This window comes from Silene latifolia, chromosome Y (assembly GCF_048544455.1).
Source record: "Silene latifolia isolate original U9 population chromosome Y, ASM4854445v1, whole genome shotgun sequence".
Taxonomy (NCBI): Eukaryota; Viridiplantae; Streptophyta; class Magnoliopsida; order Caryophyllales; family Caryophyllaceae; genus Silene; species Silene latifolia.
This window is the reverse complement of record NC_133538.1, coordinates 135266775-135292296: the sequence shown is the minus strand read 5'-3', so window position 1 is coordinate 135292296 and position 25522 is coordinate 135266775. Positions and strand designations below refer to the sequence as shown.

General features: G+C 41.5%; 2 protein-coding genes across 2 annotated transcripts; one reads left to right on the top strand and one right to left on the bottom strand.

Moving 5' to 3' along the window:
* Nucleotides 1-757: 757 nt before the first annotated feature.
* On the top strand, nt 758-3280 carry LOC141628987 (uncharacterized). The gene is made up of 4 exons (XM_074442067.1): nt 758-1405; nt 1513-1788; nt 1924-2436; nt 3146-3280. The coding sequence occupies exons 1-4, from the start codon at nt 758-760 to the stop codon at nt 3278-3280; spliced, it is 1572 nt and encodes a 523-aa protein (XP_074298168.1).
* A 17575-nt stretch (nt 3281-20855) lies between these two features.
* Nucleotides 20856-25299, bottom strand: LOC141634126 (vesicle-associated protein 4-1-like). Its single transcript, XM_074446418.1, has 7 exons — nt 24867-25299; nt 23899-23969; nt 23689-23770; nt 23476-23594; nt 22007-22084; nt 21802-21921; nt 20856-21424 (listed from the first exon to the last, which is right to left on the bottom strand). The coding sequence occupies exons 1-7, from the start codon at nt 25177-25179 to the stop codon at nt 21365-21367; spliced, it is 843 nt and encodes a 280-aa protein (XP_074302519.1). The 5' UTR covers nt 25180-25299; the 3' UTR covers nt 20856-21364.
* Nucleotides 25300-25522: the final 223 nt, after the last annotated feature.

The window sequence follows — 25522 nt, the reverse complement described above, 5'->3', positions numbered from 1 at the left end:
CATAGTGGTCGTCTTCGTTAGCCAGTCTACACAACAAGCATAACATGTCCGGACACAAAGAAACCAACCCAGGTAGCACCAGCGGTGCCCCAGCAAAGAACGCGGTACCGCCCCCTCGCGAAGAACACGGTACCATCTCCCTCGGCAACAGCAGCACGCGCTACCTCGATCCAGACCGCCACTGCTGTTCAGATACCAACAGTTAAGCAAAGCCAAAGTTCCCAGGTAGTAGCAAGCCCATCTTCGGAGAGTGTCCAGACTAGAGATTCAGGAGTCGTCTAGGGACGGCAAGGAGTCGCACAGCCTGAAAGAGGAACACAATCTAGGCAACAGGCTCAGGCTCCTCCGAGTCCCACCAGCATCATGATAAGCGGATTGGATACATTAGCAAGGACAATCCGGACTATGCAGAACGAGAATAGAAGCATGAGATCCCAGATGGAAGAGGACAACAATCTCCTCCGAGCACAGATCAACGAGTTAAGGAGCCATGCCGCTAATTCGGCCCCTTGGATGCAGGAAGACAGATCCGGGAGGCCACCAGGAGAAAGTGGGGATCGGAGGCAGACGCGGGTGTTGCCACGCGAAGTGGCACTTAGGCTAGACATGGACGCAACACCACAGCCAAGAGGAGGCCTGGTCCCAACAGGGCTGGGGGCATTAACACCAGATGAGGAGCCAGCCCACCAAGAGTCAACACCCACGCGGATGCGATGAAGGGCGCCCAGAAAGAGAGCGGCGAAGAACTGCGGTCCCGATGATCAGGGTCCCGGTTACAAATCAAGCTGAGTATACCTGGGAAAGCGGCCCGGCTGCAGTAGCATCGCAGATGCGCCAACCAGCAGTCTTGGGACAACAGAACTTCGTACGAGGAGTCGAACATCAGTCACAAGAGCACATGCGACCTGCCGGGAGAGAGACATACATAGAACAACAATACCAGGAACTACGAAGCCTCCTCCGTAGGGTCCCAGGAATGTCGTTGCCTATGGAGATGGCCGCACCAGAAAGCTACGCTGACTCGCCGTTTACTGACGATATAGCTACAGTGGCCTTACCAAAAGGATTTAATGTCCCACCAATGACCCTCTTCGATGGAACCACAGACCCCTGCGATCACATTAGCCAATTCAAGCAGAAAATGATGGTTACCGCTGCCACAAGAGCCTCAAAGGAGGCATGTATGTGTAAAGGATTTGGTTCGACCCTAACCGGAGCAGCACTACAATGGTTCGTCGGCTTGCCTAATGGGACCATATCTTCATTCGCCGATTTGGTCAACACGTTCAATCAGCAGTTCCCCAGCAGCCGGAGAACACCAAAGCAGCCAAGTGATCTGTATAAGATCGTTCAGGAAATAGGTGAATCAATCAAGGATTACGTTACCAGGTTCAATGCAGAGAAAGTTTCAATTCGAGGCTGCGATATGTCCACGGTCATCAACGCCTTCAGGCAGGGCTTGGATAAGGAGTCAAACCTCTACAAATAATTAACGATGTACCCTTGTGAGAGATTCAAGAAGTCCAAAGAGAGCTACAAAGAAGATTAAGATTGGAAGAAGATATACAAGCTATAAAGGGAATAACAAACTTCGACAAACCTGGCAGGAAAATCCCAACAGAAAAGAAAGACGAGCGAGCTAAGCCATACATCAGACCTAATATTAGTAGAATAGCAGAAAAAACCCAGCAAGTTGACGACTCCCAGCATCCTCCTAAGATATCTGATTACGGATTCAACACGGGAATGAAAGGATTGCTGAAAGCGTTAAGAGGCCTAGGTGATCAGGTTAGGTGGCCAAAGCCTCCCACTCAGGATCAACCCAACGACGACAGAGACAGCAGCAAGAGATGCGAATGGCATTAGGACATAGGTCACAAGACAGAAGACTGCTACAGGTTGCGAAAGGAAGTAAAGTTCCAGGTACACAGGGGAAACTTGGACCACCTGTTATCACGTGGGGGCAAGCAGGACAGGAGAGAAACAGCAAATCAGGTGCTTCCTTCTGTTCCACCCATATGCACGAAAATTATTAACGTGATAACAAGCGGGTCCGAGCTATCAGGTTTAACATATTCTGCCGCTAAGAGGAAAGCCACCGGAAGTAAAGGGGATCATCCAGAAACTTCATGCAGAGTAAGCCAGAGCAATTTACCCCCGGTAACTTTCGACGAAACCGACATAGAAAGCGGCGCAGAGCAACATGACGATGCCCTAACTATAACGTTATCCATTGGCAATTGCACCGTACGAAAAGCATTAGTGGATACAGGGAGTTCTGTGAACCTCATCATGCTTGAAACCCTCAAAACCATGGGTTTTGATAAAGAGAATCTGATAAAGAAATCTGTATCCCTGGTGGGATTCAGTGGTGAGACTGCGCATTCGGTGGGTGAGATTACCATCCCAACGTACATCGAAGGAGTTAATAAACTGGTAAGGTACTTAGTCATTGAGGGTCCGACCACTTACAACGTGATACTAGGAAGACCATGGTTGCATCAGATGAAGGCGGTGCCCTCAACATATCATCAGTGTCTCAAGTTCCCAACACCATGGGGTACGGTCACAGTAAAAGGGGATCGAGAGGAATCCAGGAACTGCTACGCTCAAGCCCTCAAAGCTACAACCAGGCTCCTCTCATACCAATTACAGGACCGGGGCACTTCGAAAGAATACAAGGAGCCTCCCTCAGAGGAACTAGACCAGGTCCACCTGGACGAGGAGCACCCGGATAAGACAGTATTAATTGGAGCAACTTGCGTGAAGAGCTACGCATCACCGACTCAATTTCTGAAAACCAACATGGACTATTTCGCCTGGTCCCACGACGATATGGTAGGTATAGACCCATCCGTTATTTCACATAAGCTAAGTGTGAACCCAGGCTGCACCCCAGTATAGCAGAAGAGAAAGAAATTCGCGGCAGAACGAAACGAAGTCATTAACAAGGAAGTAGAAAGTCTCTTGGCAGCAGGTAAAATTAGAGAAGTTAGCTACCTCGAATGGCTTTTTAATGTGGTAGTTGTGCCCAAAAAGAACGGCAAGTGGAGGGTATGCGTAGACTTCACCGATTTAAACAAAGCTTGTCCCAAGGACCCCTTTCCACTACCACATATTGATGCAATGTTGGACGCCACTGCAGGACACGAGGTACTTACTTTCCTTGATGCCTGGAGCGGCTACAATCAGATCAAGATGCATCCACAAGATCAAGAGAAAACAGCATTCATGTCAGAAAGAGGCATATATTGTTACAATGTCATGCCCTTTGGCCTAAAGAACGCCGGGTCCACTTACTAGCGATTGGTAAATAAAATGTTCAAGCAGGAAATAGGAAAGACCATGGAAGTATACATAGACGACATGGTAGTGAAGTCCAAAAAAGCAGGAATGCATATGGAACACTTAGCGGACACCTTCCAGACATTTTGGGAGTTTAAAATGAAGCTTAATCCGTCCAAGTGCTCGTTTGGAGCATCCTCGGGAAAATTCTTAGGATATATGGTGACCCAGGGAGGAATTGAAGCAAGCAAGGAGCAGATAAAAGCAATACTCCAGCTAGAATCACCGCAGAAGCCAAAAGATGTGCAAAGGCTGGCAGGGAAGGTGGCGGCCCTAAACAGGTTCATATCAAGGGCTTCAGATTGGTCTGTTCTATGATATATTGAGGAAAAGTCAGAAATTCGAATGGACCGAAGAACATGAAAAGGCATTCGCGGAACTCAAAAGCTATCTAAGCACGCCACCGTTACTTGCGAAGCCGGAGCAAGGGGAGCCACTATGCCTATACCTGTCAGTCACGGAAGCAGCTGTAAGTGCGGTCTTGGTCAAGGAACAAGAAGGAGTGTAGCATCCTGTGTATTACATTAGCAAGTCTCTGCTTCCTGCAGAGACCAGGTACACATCCTTTGAAAAACTAGCATTGGCTTTGGTTACTGATTCCTATAAACTGCGGCCGTACTTTGAATCTCACACCATCTGCGTAATAACCAACTACCCGCTAAAGACTATTATGAGGAAGCCTGAACTTTCGGGCAGAATGACTAAATAGTCTGTACATCTTAGTGGGTATGACTTATAATTCGAACCCAGAACAGCGATAAAATCCCAGGCCCTAGCAGACTTCGTCTCTGACTTCTACCCTGCTACCCGTGGGGAGGCAGAAGAAGGAATGCTGACAATAATGGGGAGTCAGGATAGCGAGATATGGACCCTATACATTGACGGAGCCTCAAATGCAAGGGGAGCCGGTGTAGGTTTGGTCCTTCGATCACCTAAAGGTGATATGATAGTACAAGCTATTAGGTGTGAGTTCAAGGCAACCAACAACGAAGCCGAGTATGAAGCCCTTATAATTAGGATGCAGATGGCGTCGGGGCTTAAGGTAAGGAACCCGAAGGTGTATAGTGACTCCTTACTTGTGGTAAATCATGTAAACAACGAATATGTGGCACGTGATTCAAAGATGATAGCCTACTTGAAGATAGCCATATAGCAAAAGTCAAAGTTTAGAACGTTCAAGATAACTCACGTGCCGCGAGATCAGAACGTGGAAGCAGACGCCCTGGCAACGTTAGGGGCCACCTTCCAGCCCACAGAACTGTCAAATATACCTATCACCCATGTATTGACCCCAGCCATCCAGAAGGATCCAGATCAGAATCCGGTGAAAGAGGCTGTACACATGCAGTATACGCAGGAGCCGGACTCGGGTTTCCACAATAGACAAAGGGATCCAGATTGGAGAGTGTCATACATAAATTGGCTAAGGGATGGGACACTCCCTGAGGATAGAAAGGAAGCACAAAGTTTCAGAATAAAAGCCTCCAGGTATATCTTGATTGATAACGTCCTCTTTTAGTTGGCAGGACCATGCCTCAGGTGCTTGAACAAAGAGGAAGCAGAGACAGTGCTGCAAGATATACACGGCGGAGAATGCGGGAACCATGCTGGAGGACGGAGCCTGTCTAACAAAATCTTGATGATGTGGGGCATGGACATAGTAGGTAAGCAGCCCAGGGCTCCAGGAAACAGAGTGTATATGCTAGTTATGACTGATTACTTCTCAAAGTGGATTGAGGCAGGTGCAATGACAGAGGTAAAAGAACGGCGGGTGATCTCTTTTATCAAGCGCAACATCATAAGCAGATTTGGGATACCATCTGAGATCATATGCGACAATGGATCCCAGTTAATATCGGATAGCACCGAGGGCTTCTGTTCACGCTGGAACATAACACTGAGAAAATCAGCCCCCAGATATCCACAAACCAACGGCCAAGCCGAGTCCAGCAACAAAATCATTGTAGAGAACCTCAGAAAACGGCTGGAAGAGTTGGGGGAAAAATTGGCAGATGAACTACCATTAGTACTCTGGTCAGAGAGAACAACACTGAAAATGGCAACAGGCCAAACTCCATTTAGCCTCGTATATGGAGCAGAGGCAGTGATACCCTCAGAAGTTCTGGTGCCCACGCACAGATACTACGGCAAACGGCAGAAGCGAAACAAGGTCGAAATGGCTAGGAGCCTGGATACGATTGATGAGTCTGAGAAAGCGCCTACATACGTATGGCGTCGTACAAGCAATCAGAGCAAGGACATATAACAAAAATGTCAAGATCGGGACCCTTGAAGTAGGGGACCTCAGACTCGAAGGGTATTTAAAAATACCAAGAACCACAAAGGTGCAAGTTTGCCTACAAATGGGAAGGGCCATATCAGGTCGAAAGCATTGTCAAGAATGGGGCATACAGGTTGATGACCATGCACGGTCAAATCCTGGATAAACCCTGGAACATTCGTCACTTGAAACGGTACTTTGTCTGACAAAGTGCCAAAACTTTAGTGTACAATGGACCTTTCAAAAGTCCGTGAAAAAAAAAAGGTGGGGGTTAGTATATGCTTTAGGTATTGGTGTGTTTCAGAAAACTTTTTTCTTTTGTTTTCCCTAGTTTTTTTTTTCAAATCAAATAGAGTCGTTTTTAAACCAAGTAGTCCAGGCTGTGGCTTCCTGGATCCAGGTGTTGCCCTGGAACACCATGAGATAGCACTAGGTAATTTGCACTACTTTGGAATTTATCATGCTTCTACGAAGAAAGGCTTTGGTACTAATGTTGGTTACTTGTCAGATAAGGAACACTTTGAGGGTCCAGCCCCTGCCATGTGAGGCTGCAAAGACGTTTATCTTAAGTCAAGCCACATGGGGAGCATACGCCGAGGTAGCGCGCAGGGTACGGCATACTAAGACCACCCATACCTTAACGTTAATCTCAGTAATTCCATAGCTATGACGTAGAGCAAAAGGTACACGCACGGAATTTCAAACGTCTGGAACCACAAGGAACGCAACATTCCTTGTTAGTCGAGACACATCAATGAAGGTATGCTCGATCGGCTAATCCTAGTGATAAGATATTTTACGTCATGGGTAAAATATGTTATCAAAAATCTGTCACCAGGAACAAGAGCTGTGCACCTGGAACCAGGTCAGCTTCCTGGATATACCTATGTGGAATCACAACTCCAGAAATCAATGGAAAAAAACGCAAGTATAACAAAAGGAGGGCCTAAAACATGGGCCCAGAACTACTTTTAAGTTAAGGCACCTCCTACCTGTAGCAGGCACCATCAGAGTTTAAAGCCTGCATACCAGCAGGCACAAAACGAGCCAAAATAAAAAAACGAAAAAGAGTTTTTTACAAACTTGCACCACACAGGGCCAAGTCCCTAGACAACTTAAAATTTAAGAGAGGTCAATCCTCTCGACAACTGCATCCTGACCACTGCTCTGCTCCCCGTGCTCCATCTGCTTCTCTGTTGCAGGTAACTGAACAGCTTCAGGAGTTGCAGCAGCAGAGGAAGAGCTTGGAATGGCGGTGCTTTTCTTCCGACCTCCTCGTGTGCGACGTCCTACCATAGTGGAGATGGGGATGTCGTCGGATGATGGTGGATCAGTGGGGTTCGGTGATGGTTGTGGGTTTGGTGGATCTGGGTTAGTTGAAGGAGTCATGTTTGAGGTTTGAGGAGGGAATGCGTAGGAGATTTTGGTTGAAGTCATTGTTGGAGTTGTTGATGTCGGTGGATTTGATGTGACAGGTGGTGAGGTAAATTTTGTTGGTTTGATGGGTATGGTAGTATTGAAAGAAGTTTTTACCATTGTGGGTTAAGGGAAGGTTAGATATGAGGGAGTTTGTGGATTTGGGAGATGAAAGGGTAAGTGGATTAGGAGGTTTGGACGGGTAGGGATAGGTAGTGGGTTGAAGTAGATAATGGCCCAATAAATGAGGGAGGTGAGGTAGTTGGCCCAACTTAAACACATTTAATTACTCGAAATAAAAACGCAAGGTAGCATATAATAAACGTAAATTTAGATATGAGGTTGAGTGATTACCGACTCACAAATACGGTGTCAATTTTTGGTCCAAACATGATGTCAATGCACTTAGAACACTTAATGACATATATCCAATTTTTAATTTAATCAATTAAGGAAATTTGTAAAACTCATACTAAAAATCACAAGCAATTAATTAACCCAATTTCTAGTCTAAATTTCTCAAAATGTTCTCTTGCAAGTGGCTTAGTAAAAATATCGGCAATTTGATTTTCGGTCTTGCAAAAGATAAGTTTAACATGTCCTTTCTCCACATGATCACGAATAAAATGGTGACGAATATCAATATGTTTGGTTTTAGAGTGTTGAATAGGATTTTTGGAAATATTTATTGCACTCGTATTATCACACATTATGGGCACGGAGTCAAAAATAATACCAAAATCGAAGAGTTGTTGTCTTATCCAAAGTAATTGAGAACAACAATGCGCGGCACTAACGTACTCACTTTCGGCCGTTGAAAGAGCTACCGTATTTTGTTTCTTTGAGCCCCAAGAGATCAAACAAGGACCCAAGAATGTTGCAATTCCGGAGGTACTCTTTCTATCAACCGTGCATCCCGCATAGTCCGCATCCGAAAAACCTATAAGATCAAAAGGACAATATAAGGGATACCACAAGTAAAGATTTTGTGTTCCAATCAAATACCGAAGAATTCGTTTAACGACTTTGAAATGTGATTCTTTCGGATTTGCTTGGAACCTAGCACATAAACAAACACTAAAGAGAATGTCGGGACGACTTGCGGTCAAGTAGAGAAGTGAGCCTATCATACCTCTATACACCTTATCGCTAACATTCTTACCGAGTTCATCTTTGTCCAATTTGGACCCGGCTACCATAGGTGTATCATGAGGCTTACCATTAGTCATCCCAAATTTCTTAAGCATTTCTTTGATGTACTTTTGTTGATGGATCATGATTCCATCCTTTGATTGCTTAATTTGGAGTCCAAGGAAGAATCCTAGCTCACCCATCATGCTCATTTCAAACTCCGATTTCATTAGTTCCGAAAAATATAAGTAAAGGAGTTCATTTGTTGCACCAAATGTAATGTCATCAACATATACTTGTACAACCAACAGTTCACTGGACTGTTGCTTCAAGAACAATGTTTTGTCAACGGAGCCTCTTTTAAAACCATTTTCAATAAGAAATTTAGACAATCTATCATACCAACACCTTGGTGCTTTTTTTAAACCATAAAGAGCTTTGTCTAATTTGAAAACATGGTTAGGCAAATCATTGTTCTCAAAACCCGGTGGTTGCTCTACAAAGACATCTTCTTCCAAATATCCATTTAAGAAAGCGGTTTTGACATCCATTTGGAAGAGTTTAATGCCTTTGTGAGCCCCAAAAGCTATAAGTAATCGTATGGCCTCAAGTCTAGCTACCGGTGCATAGGTTTCATCGTAATCAATACCCTCTTGTTGGTTATAACCTTGCACCACTAGTCTAGCCTTGTTCCTTACAATTTCCCCCGAGTCATCAAGCTTGTTGCGAAAGACCCACCTAGTACCAATGACGGTACGATTAGGCGGTCTAGGGACTAAGTGCCATACCTCGTTTCTTTTGAATTGATTGAGTTCTTCTTGCATAGCAAGCAACCAGTCTGCATCAGTCAAGGCGACTGTTACATTTGAAGGTTCAATTTGAGAAAGGAAGGCATTATGGGCACAATACTCATTGAGATGAGCGAGATTTTTGAGGGATGATCTTGTTCGAATTCCCGAGTTGAGATCACTTGTGAGATTAGTGAGTGGATGAGAGCTTTGATGTTTCCACTTCTTTGGAACAATGGTTTCTTGTTCCCCCTCAACAAAGATCGATCCACGGTGATCTGTTTCTATTGGCCTGGAAGGATCTTCATCCTCACTGTTTTGGATTGCTTCAGTTCTGGAGGTGGAGGCAACAGTCGTTGGGTCTGTTGCTTCTAGAGAAGAATCAGTAGCAGAGGTGCTACGTGTTCCCCCTGAGTTGCTGATCTCCTTTGAAGGTGACAGTCTCTGTGTCTGTTGCAATTCAGTGCTGGGAGCTTCTTCATCTGCGAATACGAAGTCCTTTCGAACAAGACCAATCTCAAACTCATCATCCTCATCCTCATCATCATCATCCATGTTTTGTACCTGTCCAAGCACACTAGATTCATCAAAAATGACATGGATGCTTTCTTCAATTAACAAGGTTCGTTTATTGTAGACTTTATAGGCCTTGCTATGGTCGGAGTACCCAATAAATACTCCTTCATCACTACGTGGATCGAACTTACCCAAGTTGTTTTTACCATTGTTATGAACAAAACATTTGCTTCCAAAACACCTAAAATATGAAATGTTGGGTTTTCTTCCACGTAACGATTCATAGGAAGTTTTATTTAATATACTCCTTATCATGACACGATTATGAATGTAGCAAGCGGTATTTACCGTTTCGGCCCAAAAGTTCTTAGGCAACTTACTAGATAATAACATTGTTCTAGCCTCCTCAATTATTCATCTGCTAATAATGGTTTCAACTTCCATCCTATGTGCAAGCAAATGAAACTCACTCACCTAATGTTTGCAGATGACCTACTCCTTTTTTGCAAAGGAGATGCCTACTCTATGATGACTATTCTCAGGACCTTTGCAACTTTCTCAAAGACTTCAGGTCTAAATATGAGTAAAGGCAAATCTAATGCCTATTTCAATGGAGTCAAGGACAGTCTGAAGCAGGAAATACTTTTGATTTCAGGTATGGTAGAAGGCTCACTACCTTTCAAATATCTGGGAGTCCCAATCAAAACCACAAGGTTAACAGCTAAGGATTGTAAGCCTCTTATTGATAAAATTGTACAGAGAATAAGGAATTTGGGTGCCAGGAAACTCTCCTATGCAGGGAGGTTGACCCTGGTTCAATCAGTCCTCATGACTCTTCACAATTATTGGGCTGGTATATTTATTTTACCTACAGGAGTAATCAATAAAATTGAGGCAATTTGCAGACATTTTCTTTGGGATGGAGGGGTTGATTACCTCAGATCTCCTCTTGTCTCTTGGGAGAAAGTTTGTAAACCTAAGCAGGAAGGGGGCCTTGGTCTGAAGAGTGCCATTCATTGGAACAGAGCAGCAGTTGGTAAGCTTGTGTGGTGGCTGACCTCAAAAGCTGATCTACTTTGGGTCAAATGGGTCAACACTGTATACATAAAAGGGAGGCAGTGGCTAGACTACTCTCCATCAACCAACTCCAGTTGGTCGTGGAGGAAAATCTGCCAAATTAAAGCAGAGTTCAGGGAATCCTATCAGCAGAACATGTGGTCTATGGATAAGGGGCATGAATACACCATAGCCAAAGGATATGATTTGATCAGAAACAAAGGGGAAAAGATTCAGTGGCAGGGTCTGGTATGGAACAAGTGCACTATCCCTAAACATAGTTTCTTAGCTTGGATCTACTTTCACAAGGGCCTAAACACCAAGGAAAAGTTATACAAATTAAGGATCACAGAAGACGATACATGTGGTGTCTGTGGGTCTGAATCTGAGAGTTATTCACACTTGTTCTTCGATTGTGAGTACGGTTCTAGGGTTATTTCCTCGCTAGGTTCACGGATTGGGGAGAATTTACCACACCATGGCACGATTGATTGGAGATTGAAGCTGACTGGTACTGGTACGAGGAAGGGGATCATCAATGCTCTCTACAATGCCTGCATTTACTACATCTGGAAACAAAGAAATGCGTGTAAGCACGAATTGAGTCTTCTACATCCCAACACACTGGTAACCCTAATTATCAAAGAGGTTACACTTAGAATCATGAACTTACCTGTTCAATTAGGGACACGGGATAGGGATTTGCTTAATCGGATGCGTGACTGTTTCTAATGAGTTTTCTGGAAATGAGAAGAATTGAGAAGAAGGAATTGGGGATGATTGAGGAAGAAGATGAGTGACAGTATCGCCTGAATTTGTTGCTCCCATTTTCTTTTGTTGCTGTCTGAGTGGAGTCGGGTCTCTTGGCTTGTCTGGTTGTTTTTTTTTTCGTTTTGGGTCGAGTATGTTGGGCTGGGTCTTTTGGACCACTAGTGTACTTGATGTATGGTGACTTTTTTTTTCATTAATATACTTACATTTTAACGAAAAAAAAAAACATTGTTCTAGCCATTCCTTCAAGGGTTCTATTCATCTTTTCAACCACACCATTTTGTTGTGGTGTTCTAGGAGCCGAGAAGTTATGGTCTATACCATTGTCATCACAATAAGCACCAAATGATGAGTTTTCGAATTCGGTTCCGTGATCGGTTCTTATTGAAACAAGTTTTAAACCAAATTTATTTTGAATCTTTCTTAACCAAATTAGAAACTCATCAAATGTCTCATCCTTAGAGCTTAGGAAGAGTGCCCAAACGAACCTAGAGTAATCATCAACAATGACACACACATAACGACTACCACCTCTACTTCTAGTTCTCATTGGTCCACACAAGTCGATATGTAAAAGTTGCAAAGGTTGAGATGTACTCATAATTCTTTTGGATTTAAAGGAACTTTTAACATGTTTACCTCTAGCACATTCATCACATATTTTATCAAACTCAAACTTTATATTAGGAATACCTTCAACTAAGTCAAGTCTTTTAAGGGTATTAAGAGTTTTTGTACTAACATGACCAAACCTCTTATGCCATAACCAAGGATCATTGTTCATTACACTCATGCAAGACATGGTGTGACCGGATAGAGTGTTCAAATTAGTTAAGTATACGTCTTTGACACGTCTTCCTTCGAGTATTAGTTCATTAGTAGTGGCATCAAATATTCGACACAAATTAGCACTAAATTCTAAAAAATTACCCTTATCACAAAGTTGAGAGATACTAAGGAGATTATGCTTCAAACCTTTGACAAGCCGCACGTTGTCGACACAAAGTAATGATGACTTACCAACCTTTCCAATGCCAATTACTTCACCTTTCTTGTTGTCACCAAACCTTACCGTGCCACCATCATATGCTTTAAGTGAGAGGAATTGGCTTCTATCACCCGTCATGTGACGAGAGCATCCACTATCCAAGTACCAATTGCGGCCGCCTCTCACCAAGCCCTACACAAGATTAGTTTTTGAGTTTAGGAACCTAAATGAATTTGGGTCCCTTTTTGTGATCAACATAACTTGTGGTGTCTTTCTTAATGCTCATTTGCTTTAAAGTTTTGGTATTCTTGTCAATGTCATCAAACCGTTTTGTATATCCATTAAAGACATGACCATTGTCACCACAATAATTGCAAATGGTGTATTCGGGAAGACCTACATACTTCCTTCCTCTAAAATCGTTTTTAGGCTTCTGGATGCAACAGTCAGTCTGACTGTTCCATTTGAAGCCCAAACCAGCAACTTTGTCACATTTCTCGGTTTGATTTGTGAGGAAATTTAACACGGTTTGACTTCCTTCCCATTTTTCAGTGATGTTCTTAGCATTAACAAGTTCATTGGTCAAGTCATTGACACGTGAAAGGAGATGCAGATTCTTTTCTTTTTCTCTTTTGAGTTCATCATTGTTGACACTTTCTATGGACAATCTTTTCTCAACAATGAAGTCATGGGTGTGGTTGTTGGGTTTAGACACGAGATATATGATTCTTTCTTTGGACTCTTCATATTTGGATGTCATCTCGTCAAGTCTTTTGTTTAGATCAACGACTTCATCAGATCTATGGTGAGAAGAAGACCTAGAAGTGCTACATTCGGGCATATCTTTTTGAAAGAAAGTAAGCCTATCATGGAGACCTTCTATTTAATTCTTGAGACAAACAATCTCACTTTTAAGACACTCGTTTTCATTTTCCAACCATTCACTCTTTTCTTTAGACTTGTCCAAATCATTGTTGGAAGCAACAGTCTTAGACACTGTTTCTCTTAAGTCTACAACTTCAACTACAAGGTCATAGATCTCATTTTCAAGAGCATCTTTGTCCTTCAAAATATCATCACGTTCCTTGGTTAGAGAGGAAACTTGCATCACCAAGGTAGTGTTGACATTTTCAAGGTCAGAGACATCCGTGGGGGTCAACCTAAGACGCTCAAGTTCTTTAGTCAAATGTTTGTTTAACTTGTTGACTCTTTTAACTTCATTATATGCCTCAGAGGTGACAGTGACGCCTGTCTGTTGCTTTCGATTCATTTTTCGATTAAAGTTCTCTTGAGCAATTTCCTCAATCTCATTTTGCATTACCTCGAGTTTATCATTTTGAAACCGACACTTATCAAAAAGTTGGTCAAGAAGCTTACATACTTTCTCTTTGGAGTAAGTTCTAGCCTTGGCCTTTAGATGATTTACCTCGTTGTCGGAATCGGAGTCGGAATCGTCGGGGTTAGCCATGAGGCATCTTAAGTGTTCAAATTTTGAGGTTTTTGAGACTTTTTCTTTACCATGATTTGCAAGACACATTTTAGCCTCAAGTTCCTCCTCGATGAGTTCCTCATCTTCCTCGGAGTCGGACATTCCCCAAATAGCACTCATGACTCTATGTTTATAGTCCTTTTTAACTTTTTCTCTTCTTTCCTTTGATTTGATTTCTTCCCACTTGGGACATTCTTTAATTTGGTGAGTTTTATCACCACATTTAAAGCATCCCACGGTGGAGTTAGGTCGTTTCTTAGGAAAGCGTTTTTTCGAGTAACCATTAGTGAACCTTTTGTTTCCTTGACCATTGACCAACCCGGCTAGATTCCTTGTGAACATAGCAAACTCGTCTTCCTCCTCATCTTCTCCATCACTTGGAGAGGATGTGAGGGCGAGACTCTTTCCCTTTGATGACTCACTAGAATGCTTATCGACGTTAAACTCGTGAGCCATTAGTGATCCCATTAGTTCATGAAGAGATAGGGTTGACAAGTCTTTAGCTTCCTCTATGGCAGTGACTTTAGGTTGCCATTTAGGGGTTAGACTACGAAGGATTTTTCGAATGATGTCCTCGGACTCGAAATTCCTTCCTAGACTTTTAAGCTCATTAATAATACAAGAAAAACGTGAAGAGAAACTATTTAAAGACTCGTCCTTTGACATTCTAAACATCTCATATTGTTGCATGAGAAGGTCAATACGGTGTTTTCTTACTTGGGACGTCCCTTCATAGGCAAGTACAAGGGAATCCCAAAAAGATTTTGCCGTAGGACACCCGGAGATTCGACTAACTTCCCCCTCACCAACACAACGTTGAAGAATCGACATTGCTTTGGAATTCTTTTCGGCAAGCTTGAAGTCGTTCTCATTGTAATTTCTTTCCTCTTTTGTCTTGGTGAAACCGTTTAGAATATCGGTTTCCTCAATGGTAAGAGGTCCATTTTGGATGATGTTCCAACATTGATAATCGATACTTTTGATGTAATGTTCCATTTTGAGTTTCCACCATCCAAAATTCGAACTGGTAAAGACCGGGATCTTGGAGTGTTTCTCGGAATCCATTACCCACGAATCAAACTCTAAGGCGGTTAGCCTTGATCAAGAGCACGAGGCTCTGATACCAATTGTAGAGTTTATGGATTCAAGTACCTAAGAGGGGGAGGGGGTGAATTAGGTACTATTTTAAAATTTTATAACTTCAACCTTATTGAATTAAAGTGAGTTACGAGGACAAAATAAATGAAGAGATACTTTGAATAATATTGAAAGACTAAACAAGTATCACGATGAATGTTTGCTGAAGTATGAAAGTAACAATCGTTCTGACTGTAGCTATTTGTCTCAGTTTGTGGAATACTACTGCAGACCAAATGTGACAAAGATGATGAACTGAACTATTACTTCAAAGGTTTAAGCAAAGCACGACAAACAAACAAAGTAAATTGCAGCGGAAATAAAGAGAGACAATGAAACACGAGTTTTTGAATTGGTTCGGCAAGAAACTCAAGTGCCTACGTCCAATCTACCTTTTTATTGCTTTCTTTTAGTGATCTACTCCGACAACTAAAAGACCCTTACAATAAAAGACACCAACCTACTCCGGTTGTAAAGCTAGTACAAGAACTACTCCGTTCTTATGACAAGCTAACTCGCAACCTACTCCGGTTGCCAAGAGTTAAAGACTACTCCGTCCTAAACTCTACTAACACACTTAGAATGTTATAGGATCAAGTTTCCACTAACATATTCTTAGCAAAGAATAGAGATGGACAACTTTTACAAGATCAACAATTCTTAAGCAAGAGAGTTTAGTATAAAAGTAACAGTAGCCACGACTGTAACAACTTGAAGACTCTTTAAAGGTTTTGCAAATGACACACGGTTTCAAGCTTTGAAAAACAAATTTGCAAACTTGAAAATAATTTCAGAAAGAAGTCTTAGGTTTTATGAGGAAGATGGCACGGTTTATATAGAAGAGGTGAGTGAAGGGGTTGCTAGGGTTTTGAAGGGTCAAAGACCACACATGTGAAGGGCAATAGCAACCACCCAAGACTTGCACCAAAAAGGGCTCTTTTGCAAAGGCAAGAATAGGGAAAGATAGTTTGAAAGATATCCTTAAAAGCTCATGCAAATTCAGAAAACAAAGAGAGAAAAGACAAGTCACATGATGACAAGTTAACACCAAAATGGCAAAAAGCATTCTTTGTTTTCTTAAAGAACCAAAGGGTTGAATTTGCATAAAGAGGAAACATTTTGAAAATAATAATTCAAACCACTCTTTATTGAAGACCATCTCCTAATAAAATCTGAAGTTTTATCTTTGAAAAATAAGAGTCACGTGAAAGCTTTTGAAAGATAAAAAGGGACTTCAAGTATTACGAATTGTGGCTATAATCCAAGCAGCTGTTTACTTGTAAAAGTAACAGTCGTCTGGACTGTTTCTATTACTCTAATATACTCTACTTTCTTGCTTGTACATTAGATGATAATAAGACTCAATACAAGAGGATGATTAACAACTTCAACACTTCTTAATCCATGCTTGATTACATCAATAGTCCTGAAAAAGGTAAACTAAGATAATACAAATCAAATGGGCATGTCATCATCAACCATAAAGAACCCAACAGCCTATCTTCTCTTAACTTCTAGGAAGCAGGATGCAGGAGGAACCTGAAACGGAATTCCAGGGAGCAGGAAGTCGGAAGCAGGATGCAGGAGGAAGCAAAAGCGAAACCTGAGGAGGCAGGAAACATGAAGCAGAAAACCTAAGGAGGCAGGAAACACGACCAGATGAAAGGCAGGACCCAGAGTGAGCCATACTTCTGCGTAGCCCATTTGCAGGAGCCATCAGCCAAAGGAAGCAGAATCAGGGAAACCCTAGTACCACCTCTGCTGTCTGAGCCAGAACCAGAAGAACCCTGGTCACAGTGCGCCTAGTCCCTGTATCTGATTCCCCGCTCCTGGTCCCAGCACCTGTTCCCCATACCTATCGGTAACCAAGACATCAGTTATGTCATACTGGAACCCAGAATATTATCTCAAATAAGACTCTGCATCCTGCATAGACTAGGTACAAATCACTTGAAAAATTGTTTCTTGCGCTTGTTAGAGCTTTCTGTAAATTGCTTTCTTATTTGAGTCTCATCATATCCATGTTGTAATTGACTACCCCTGAAAGCCTATATGAGAAAATTAAAGTTATTAGGATAAATGAACAATGATCAATTGAACCATACGCCTAAGTTCTCACACCCTGAAGTTCGAACCTCGAATGACAGTTAAATCACAACCATGGTAGACTAGCACCTGACTTTAGTCCTGCACCCCAGACCTAGGTTGATGAAAACATCAGCGACCTAAAAGGGAAATAGGAACCAGAGTTGTACATGTCACACTAGTGGAATTTCCAATAAAAGGGACATGAACAGGCCTGGTACCCAGGTTCCCGCGAAAAGGACTGGGAGGGAACTTGGTCGTCCAAATTTGCAGCGACCCTGAGAGTCAGACACCTGAAAATATCTGAAACCAGATAGGTCTCCAGCCAGGGGCCACAACCCAGAACCTGGAGGCAGACATCCTTACAACCTGGGGGTAGCATTCAAGCTAGGTATCTTATCACGTATGCTCATCATTCATGTGCTAAAACCATCAGTAAACAAAGAACAGGAAGATTCATGTCCATATGTCGCTCTTAAAGTAATTCGTAACTTTGTAATCTTGTTACCCTGTTATATTTTGAATAACTACTGTCTTGAGCATTGGAAGGTCGTTGGCTATGCCATCTGCTGGCCCTATTAGGATAATTTCTTGCAGGAGATCTCCCTACCAGTAGGAGTGGTTACTCAGGCTTCAGAACCTGCCACTCCTTCCCCATATAAAATCGCTCCTTCTGCAACATATGATGCAGAATGCAGGACACAAGGCGTAGAACATAGAATGCAGAACGTAGGACGCAGTATGCAGAACGCAGGACGCAGAACGCAGGACGCAGAATGCAAAATGCAGAGCGCTCCCTGCAACAAATTTTCGGCCTGCAGAAACAGCCTTCCCGCGCACAGGTCGGGCCAGCAGGACAGGTAGTTCCGCCAGCAGCTTGCAGGACATGAATCAATGGCATGGGGGCAATTCAATCAATGTACCGCTGGTACATAAAAGCTCCTAGCACCCTGAATATATAGGAGACAGGCAGCAGCCAGAATACTGCAGAACACATCTTTGCATCAGCTTCCTAAAGTGAAAAATCACAGCAAGACATGCTACCACCAGCCTGGTTCCCTGTACACCGGAACGTGAAAAAACAAATGACACTACCCTCAGCAAGAAATTAAAAAGCAAGCATGGGTCTCATATTATATTGCATGTCATCCACAACAAAGCCGTGAAAGTCATGTAGGGGGCAGAGACTATATCCCTCACGCGACAGCCAGAAGCCAACAGTCCATCGAGCAATCTTGGTCAAACAACAAACCCAATGTTCAAAATCTGAAAAGTGCAAAAAGGAAGAGCCACAAAAGATGAACTAAGAAGTGCTCACATACGCATGACATCGTACAAGCAATCAGAAGCAAAGGCATATGATAACAACGTCAGAATCAGGACTCTCGCAGTAGAGGACCTAGTGCTATGAAGGATATTTGAAAATACCAAAAATCACAAGGCTGAAAGCGCCAGGTAATAGGGTGTACAGATTGATGGTCATGCAAGGTCAAATCTTGTATAATCCCCGACAGTACTTTGTCTGACAAAATGCTAAAACCTTAGTGTACAGAGTACCTTTCAACAGTCCATGAAGCAAAAACCTTTTTACTAATATCTTTCGTTTTATCGAGTCCTTTTTCAGTTTCAAAATTTGTTTTTGTGTTTTTTATTTATTCCTCTTTATTTAAAACAAAATATTTTCTAAATACCCAAGTGGTACGCGCTGTGGCTTCCTGGATCCAGATGTTGCCCTGGAACACCATGAGATAGCACCAGGTATTTGTACTATTTGGTTATCTTTTACGCTTCTAGGAAGAAAGGCTTTGACACTGATATTGGTTGCTTGTCAGACAAAGGACACTTTGAGGGTCCAGCCCCTACCATGTGAGGCTGCGAGACGTTTACTAAGTCAAGCCACATGGGGAGCATACGCTGAGGTAGCGCGCAGGGTACGACATACTAAGACCACCTGTACCTCGACGTTAATCTCAGTAAATCCATAGCTATGACGTAGAGCCAGAAGTGCACGCACGAAACTACAAATGCTGGAACCACAAGGAACGCAACATTCCTTGTTAACCGGAAAAGGACAATGAGATGTACGCTTTAATTAGCTATCCTACTAATAAAATATCTTACGTCATGGGTAAAATATTTTATCAAACACTTGCAAACGTGGACAGGGACTGTGTACCTGGTACCAGGGCAGTCTCCTGGCAAATCAAAAGTGGGAACTAAACTCCAGACAAAGACAAACGAAATGACAGAGACACAGCATATAGTCATGGTTGACATTGCATTCACGACATATGATAGTTTACCGCATGTCTAATCATCATATGTCTGCATCATACATTAGAGAGTCCATGCATGCACACGCATTGCTACTAACATTTTGTAGGTATCACCTACATAACAAGTGTATAGCAAACTTATGCCGAATGCTCCAACCACCAGATTCACCCTTGGTGACCAGATAACAGAATGGTAAGGACAGGTGGGAAGTGCTTCCCAAGATTCACCGCCGACTCCCAAAGATCGCTTTCGTCCCCGTGTCACCGTCCAGTTTCCAAATTCAGCCATCAGGACCCCAACGTCAGCGATCAGGATCCTAGAGTCCACCAATTGTTCTGAGCATCCTCCAGCAGAAATCCGCCTGGAGTCCGCTTGCTGAAAAGTCTGCTAACAGGAGTTCACGTGTCTACATCAGAAAAAAAAATCAGTTTACATCTACTTCCCGACCAACAGAACCAAGGAGAGCCAGAAGTCAGTCTACAGGGACAGCAGAGTACGATTCAGCAGAATCAAGCAGGCCAGGGTACCAAAATTCTGGGTACAGAGTAGGGATGCAGAATTATCTTAAGTATATCTAGCGAGTCAGATCCGGCAAGCAGCCAGCAGCTTGCTCCGGCATCATTCCAACAGACTTCTCCATCAGAGCTTCAGCAGTCTATTCCATCGGTCTATCACAGTAGGTTGGTTGCACCTCCTTCCAGCAGAATAGCACCATAGTCCAGAAGGATAGCAACGGTTTACCAGTAGCAGAATAGCGTCATTAGGCAGATCTTGAAGAATCAATTTCCCTCCTCAACAAAGCTGAGAAGCGAAATTGGAGGCAATTGTTAGGAATATATATAAATTTTTATTTTATTCATTTCTTTTTTGCTCAATTTGCTTTCTTAAGAATATATATATAAATTTTTATTTTATTCATTAATCATTTTTTATCTAGTTAAATTACGATCAACCGATCGGACCAAATTTAAATCTGAACCATTAAAAAGCACAAATAGGATTATACATCCAGTTGTACCATAAGCATTGTACAACAAGGTTTAAGAATCCGAGCTTATATGTATTTTTTCTGAGCTAATTCAAAGTTCATGTTTTTAATGTATAAATGGATGAGTGGAATACTTTCTAATAAAGCTCATATTATTTAACATAAAGCTCAGATAATTTATCACAAAACTCAAATTTTACACCGTACAACATATACAGCTGGTTGTATAATCCATGAATTGATTAAAAAGTTAATGGACCTTTATTTTATTCTAGGAAATGGAGAGGATCCTTACCTGTATACTTGTATAACTGACTGAGATTTTTTTTTGGCAACCTGAATTTCAACAAGGATCCTCTCCATTTTCTCTTACAAACCCATTTAATAATATTATCTCATCTATACTCTATTAACCCTTTATTTTTATACATAAATCGTGAACCGTTCGATGTTGACATGATACAATTTGCGCCGTTGATAGGTAATAACCTCTCCATTTCTTTTTAGGAAATGGAGAGAATTAAGCCAACACTGATTGATGATGCACCTGTTTCGACAATTTTGAACTTTTGTGGCTTCTATAGCTCAAAAGAAAACGTAGAATATTACTCCCATATAAACAAGGTCATTATTTGAGAATCAATACAGTGTGTACTAGGAACTGAAATACTCCTGAAATTCCCCACACAAAAAGTTGATACAACACAAAACCGCGAATATGATGGTAGGATAAATACATCCAATCCAACTTTTACAAACAACATATTTCATGAAAGATCCTTTAAAACTTGCAGTAATTTTCACAAAAAGGAAACAAAAGTGCATTATCTACACTGAGAAGAATGAAATCACGTTGGGCAACAAAATCCACCTTGAGCGTCGTCTGTGTCCGACCCCAACCCCAAACCGCATTTGATCTCCTTCATCCTAACCTCCATCATCACCAATGATTGTAACAAAAAAAGATGTTGAAGCAGGAACATTATTGATTGTACAGAATGCTTTGTAATCTCCCCGTATAAGCTATCTCACGAAGCCAAACATACATACATCTTCACTGCACGAAAGATAAAACTCCACAAAGAAATCTGAACATTTATTCTAATTCCATTGCATCAACTTGCTGCTGAGCCAGATACTTCTCTCTCCTCTCTTTCTGTAGTGCAATTTGATCAAGGCAGTCATTGTACGGACGTAGTAGGATAATGGAGTAAAAGGTATGTACTACTCCGTATGTATTATTCTTTTCCTTGTGAGGAAATAAAATTAGTTTGATCAGGGAGAACATGAGCAACCTATCTTCATCCTTGCGGATAAGAGAGGATAGTGGAAGTTATTGAATTTTGTAGCATTTCAAAAGATTTTTTTTTTGTCAAAAGATTTGGACATGAGTGCTCATATGCATATGTAGTCTGTGACAAACTTAATAGCCTCGCGAAAGTAGTAGTGATTAAATACTGCTCGATGCAAAAATTGGATCCCTATCTTAATGTCATCAATGATACAAAAATTTATGGGAAGATATGCACATACCCATTCATCAATGACAAGACCTTCGCCAACCACCTTTGGACCATCATCTATTGGGGGTTTCTTACGATCTTCAACGTGAGCATCAGCTTCAGCTAATTGACGATTCAGTTTTTCCAATGCCTAACACGAACTTAGATCAGTTCCGATGTACTATATGGATTCTAACAGCTCATATAGACAGCAACAAAATGGATACTGAACTTACTGAGCTAGGGCGTTCAGGATCGAGGAAAATGGCACGCAGTATCCGTTCTATATTGGCTTGATCCTTTTGTTCATCAAACTGCATAAAAGGGTTGGGAGGGATTTATAATTAATTTAGTTCCACAGATTTACTTAAAACCGAAACAAACTTTTGTTCATCAAAATTGTTAATATCCATTTCATGGACATTTTTCATCCTTCTTGACATCTCGGGCCCATGCAATGAGTAAACAAAACAAAGTGAAAAACTATTCAGAGACTCAGAATTCATCGACCAATCTATGTCTCTGAGGCACAAGGACGAATCATAAAGAATGTCCCTAAACTCTTGGTGTCTGAGCAGCCCAATTCCAACATTTTAAAGCATATTATGACAAAATTAATACCCCAAGTATCCTTTAACTCACACAGATGACTTAATTATTAGTCCTCATAAATGAAGCCACGAGTAATAAGATATAGCTGAAATTATGGAATAAAAAAATCAACTCCAAAAAAGCAGTAGCTAAGGCCTACGAAATGACGCATATGCGCAAGGTGGTTTTCATGACCATGTTGCTCATTTCAATTTGGTTTCGAAAAAGACGAGGGACATAAGACCTGACTGAAATTCATCTCACAGGTTTGAGTAACATGAATGTTCCAAGTTCCATGTGCTAAATTACTAACCTTCACAGATGCACATAACCCACATAAAATGAAAACAATCGCGACATTTTCATGTTAGCTTTAGTGACGACATCCCCTCCGAAAAAAAAAAAAAAAAAAAAAAAAAAAAAAAAAAAAACTTCTACCATGTCACATAGTCACAGGCAAACAACCTAACAAGGAGTATTGACTGAAGGCTCCATTTACTCCCAATATACAAACTGTGCTTACCAAGTCAGTAGGTAAATTTTCGCAGCAAATACAACAGTCATCCAAATTCAGAAAAAGTGCAACAAGTTACCTAAGGAGTCTGAGGTTGTGAAAATATTCGCGCTCTTGACAAACAGAGGCAAATCATCTCCAGATACTTCCTAGGTAGGCTATTAAACAATGCACTAAATATTATAGATGAAGATATAGCTTATGACAAAACATGAAAGCCACAAGAGATAGGACATACTTAATCTGATCACCTTACGGCAAATAAATGGCAATCAAACAGCTCAGTTTCAAACAGAAACGTCTGAAAACTATCTTTGTCAGAACCCAACCCATCTCTTGAGGATTGAAACTTTACTCCGACTCAAATAGTGAAAAAATCCACCCTCCACTGGATAAGATCCATTGTTTATTCATTTAAAACTGTGAATGTCGTAGGTCGTGAGTTGTAATCATCACATCAGTCCTAGATTTAAACTCAGCAAGAAGTATAAACCATGCAATAAAACCACCAAAGATAGAAGGGCAGAAAACAGTATCTTTGAAAAGTAATAAGATTATATACGACTTGTAAAAGAATTTTTTTTGGATGAGACTGCTCACCAACTCGGGCGCATATTCTGTCCCTTCTTTAACCTTCAGACTCATAATCTTAAATTTGACTTTTTTCTTCAGGTCTTGCATTTTCTCATTGTTCTCCGGCTGCTCCACAAACTTAAAGACTGCCACACAGAAATATTCAAGAATTGAATGAAAGACAAAACCCATGAAAAAAGCCTTCTTATTAAAGCATAAAAAGGTGCATGGCAATGTTACCCGCAGCAACAATATGCTCTCCAGGAGCAAGGATACCACCAGGCGGACGCATGTAGCAGCTTTTGGGTGCAGTTGTTTGAAACTGAGATAAAGCGGCGTGTGACAAATGAAAGTCAGAGTAATAGATGCTTTGCATCTAAAAGCTTATCCGACAAGTGGCAACTCACAAAATGAATGGGAAAAAACAGCCGCAGAATTCAGAAGTAATACCTTGAAAGCTACGTGGGATTTGCTCGTGTTCTTAATTCTCACGGCACTTCTAACTTGTTTGCCGGGCTCATCTTTACATGCACAAAGCAAGTAAACAAGTCAAACAACTAAAAGCAGCAATGCCAGCAAGAGAGACGAATTACCAAACCAAGTATAAATCATCACAAGGAAAGATTTGCTGCGCCAGACCTAAAATCATGCTTGTTCTTATAACGATAGTAGTAATGGAAACCCCAGAACAGTGTATATAGTTGGAAAACCCGCATTTTACTATCACGTTAGTAGTCCTCTGTCCAGCACAAGGATTCTTGGATGGTTTCATGTTTATGAATCGAGATAATTCAATTCAATTCTACATTCCTCCCCATTGTATCTTTTTGTAAAAGGGCGACACCTCTATGATATCTTTCTACATGGGCATCACAGCCTTGGTGTCTCCTAACTAATATCATGTGTTACTTGTCAAAAATTGAACAATCCTCATGCCGATCCCAACAATCATCAACATAGGAATACTAACACTCTCAACTGAGACTTTGACAGTGCAATCCAAAACTCTCAAGTCTCGACTGAGATTCGATAGAGTACGCTAACACAGTCAAGATTAAGGCCAACACTAGCTTAAATCCACTTGTTACTCCGCACATTTCAATAACTAACCACTCAATTCACAAATAGAATACAAACATAAACTCAACTCAATATTTTTCCAAACTAATTACACTTCGTCATCCATAGCACACATTGATACCTTAGCGGAAGCATTAAACTTTGTGAAGTCCGTCAATCCTATCACACACATACTTGGACAACAATAAACTCACAACGCACTTAACTTCCAACATTGCTCGATATAAACATCAGACAATTCTGAAATCGTAACAAATAACCAAAATTTCACAGTAACATTAAAAATCCACGAATTATAATTATAATTAGAGAAACAAATAATAAAAAGAAGAACTAACAAGGAAAGTAAAGGTGATTAGGAGGATCAAGCTTGAGTCGGCGTTTCGCAGGGAGAAGAGACCTAGCAACAGAAGCAACCGACGGCGATGGTGGCTTCGAGGTGACACCTGCACCTCCAGCACCGCGAAACGACGACGTATTACTACTGGCGTCGTAATTTCGGTGTCCATGTTGGTAGTAATTATAATTATTACTATTATTGTTATTACTGTTACTATTATTGGGAAGGTGTTGAGTAGAAGAGGTGTGAATCGATGAAGATTGCCAGAAACTGCATAGATTCCATAGTTTAGGTTCTTCGGAGGTCGCCATTGATTCCGGCGTATAAGGAGAAGTTTTTAGGGTTCCGGTGAGTTTCCGGTGAAACTGATTGAAGAAGAAATGGGGGTGTGTGGCATACTGGGAAGTGGTTACTGCTGTAAATGCCACTTTTTATTTATTTTTACTCCCTCCTATTCACTATATTAGTTTTTTTGCCCGTGCGTTGCACGGATATTAAAATAATGTGTGATAAATTTCACAATAAAATGAAATATAGATATATAGTACATCGTTCATGTCTCTGATTTTATGTATGCCGCATGACCAACAAATAATTCTCATTAACATAATATTGACATAAGAATAAAAGAGTGTTTGATTAATAAAATACTTT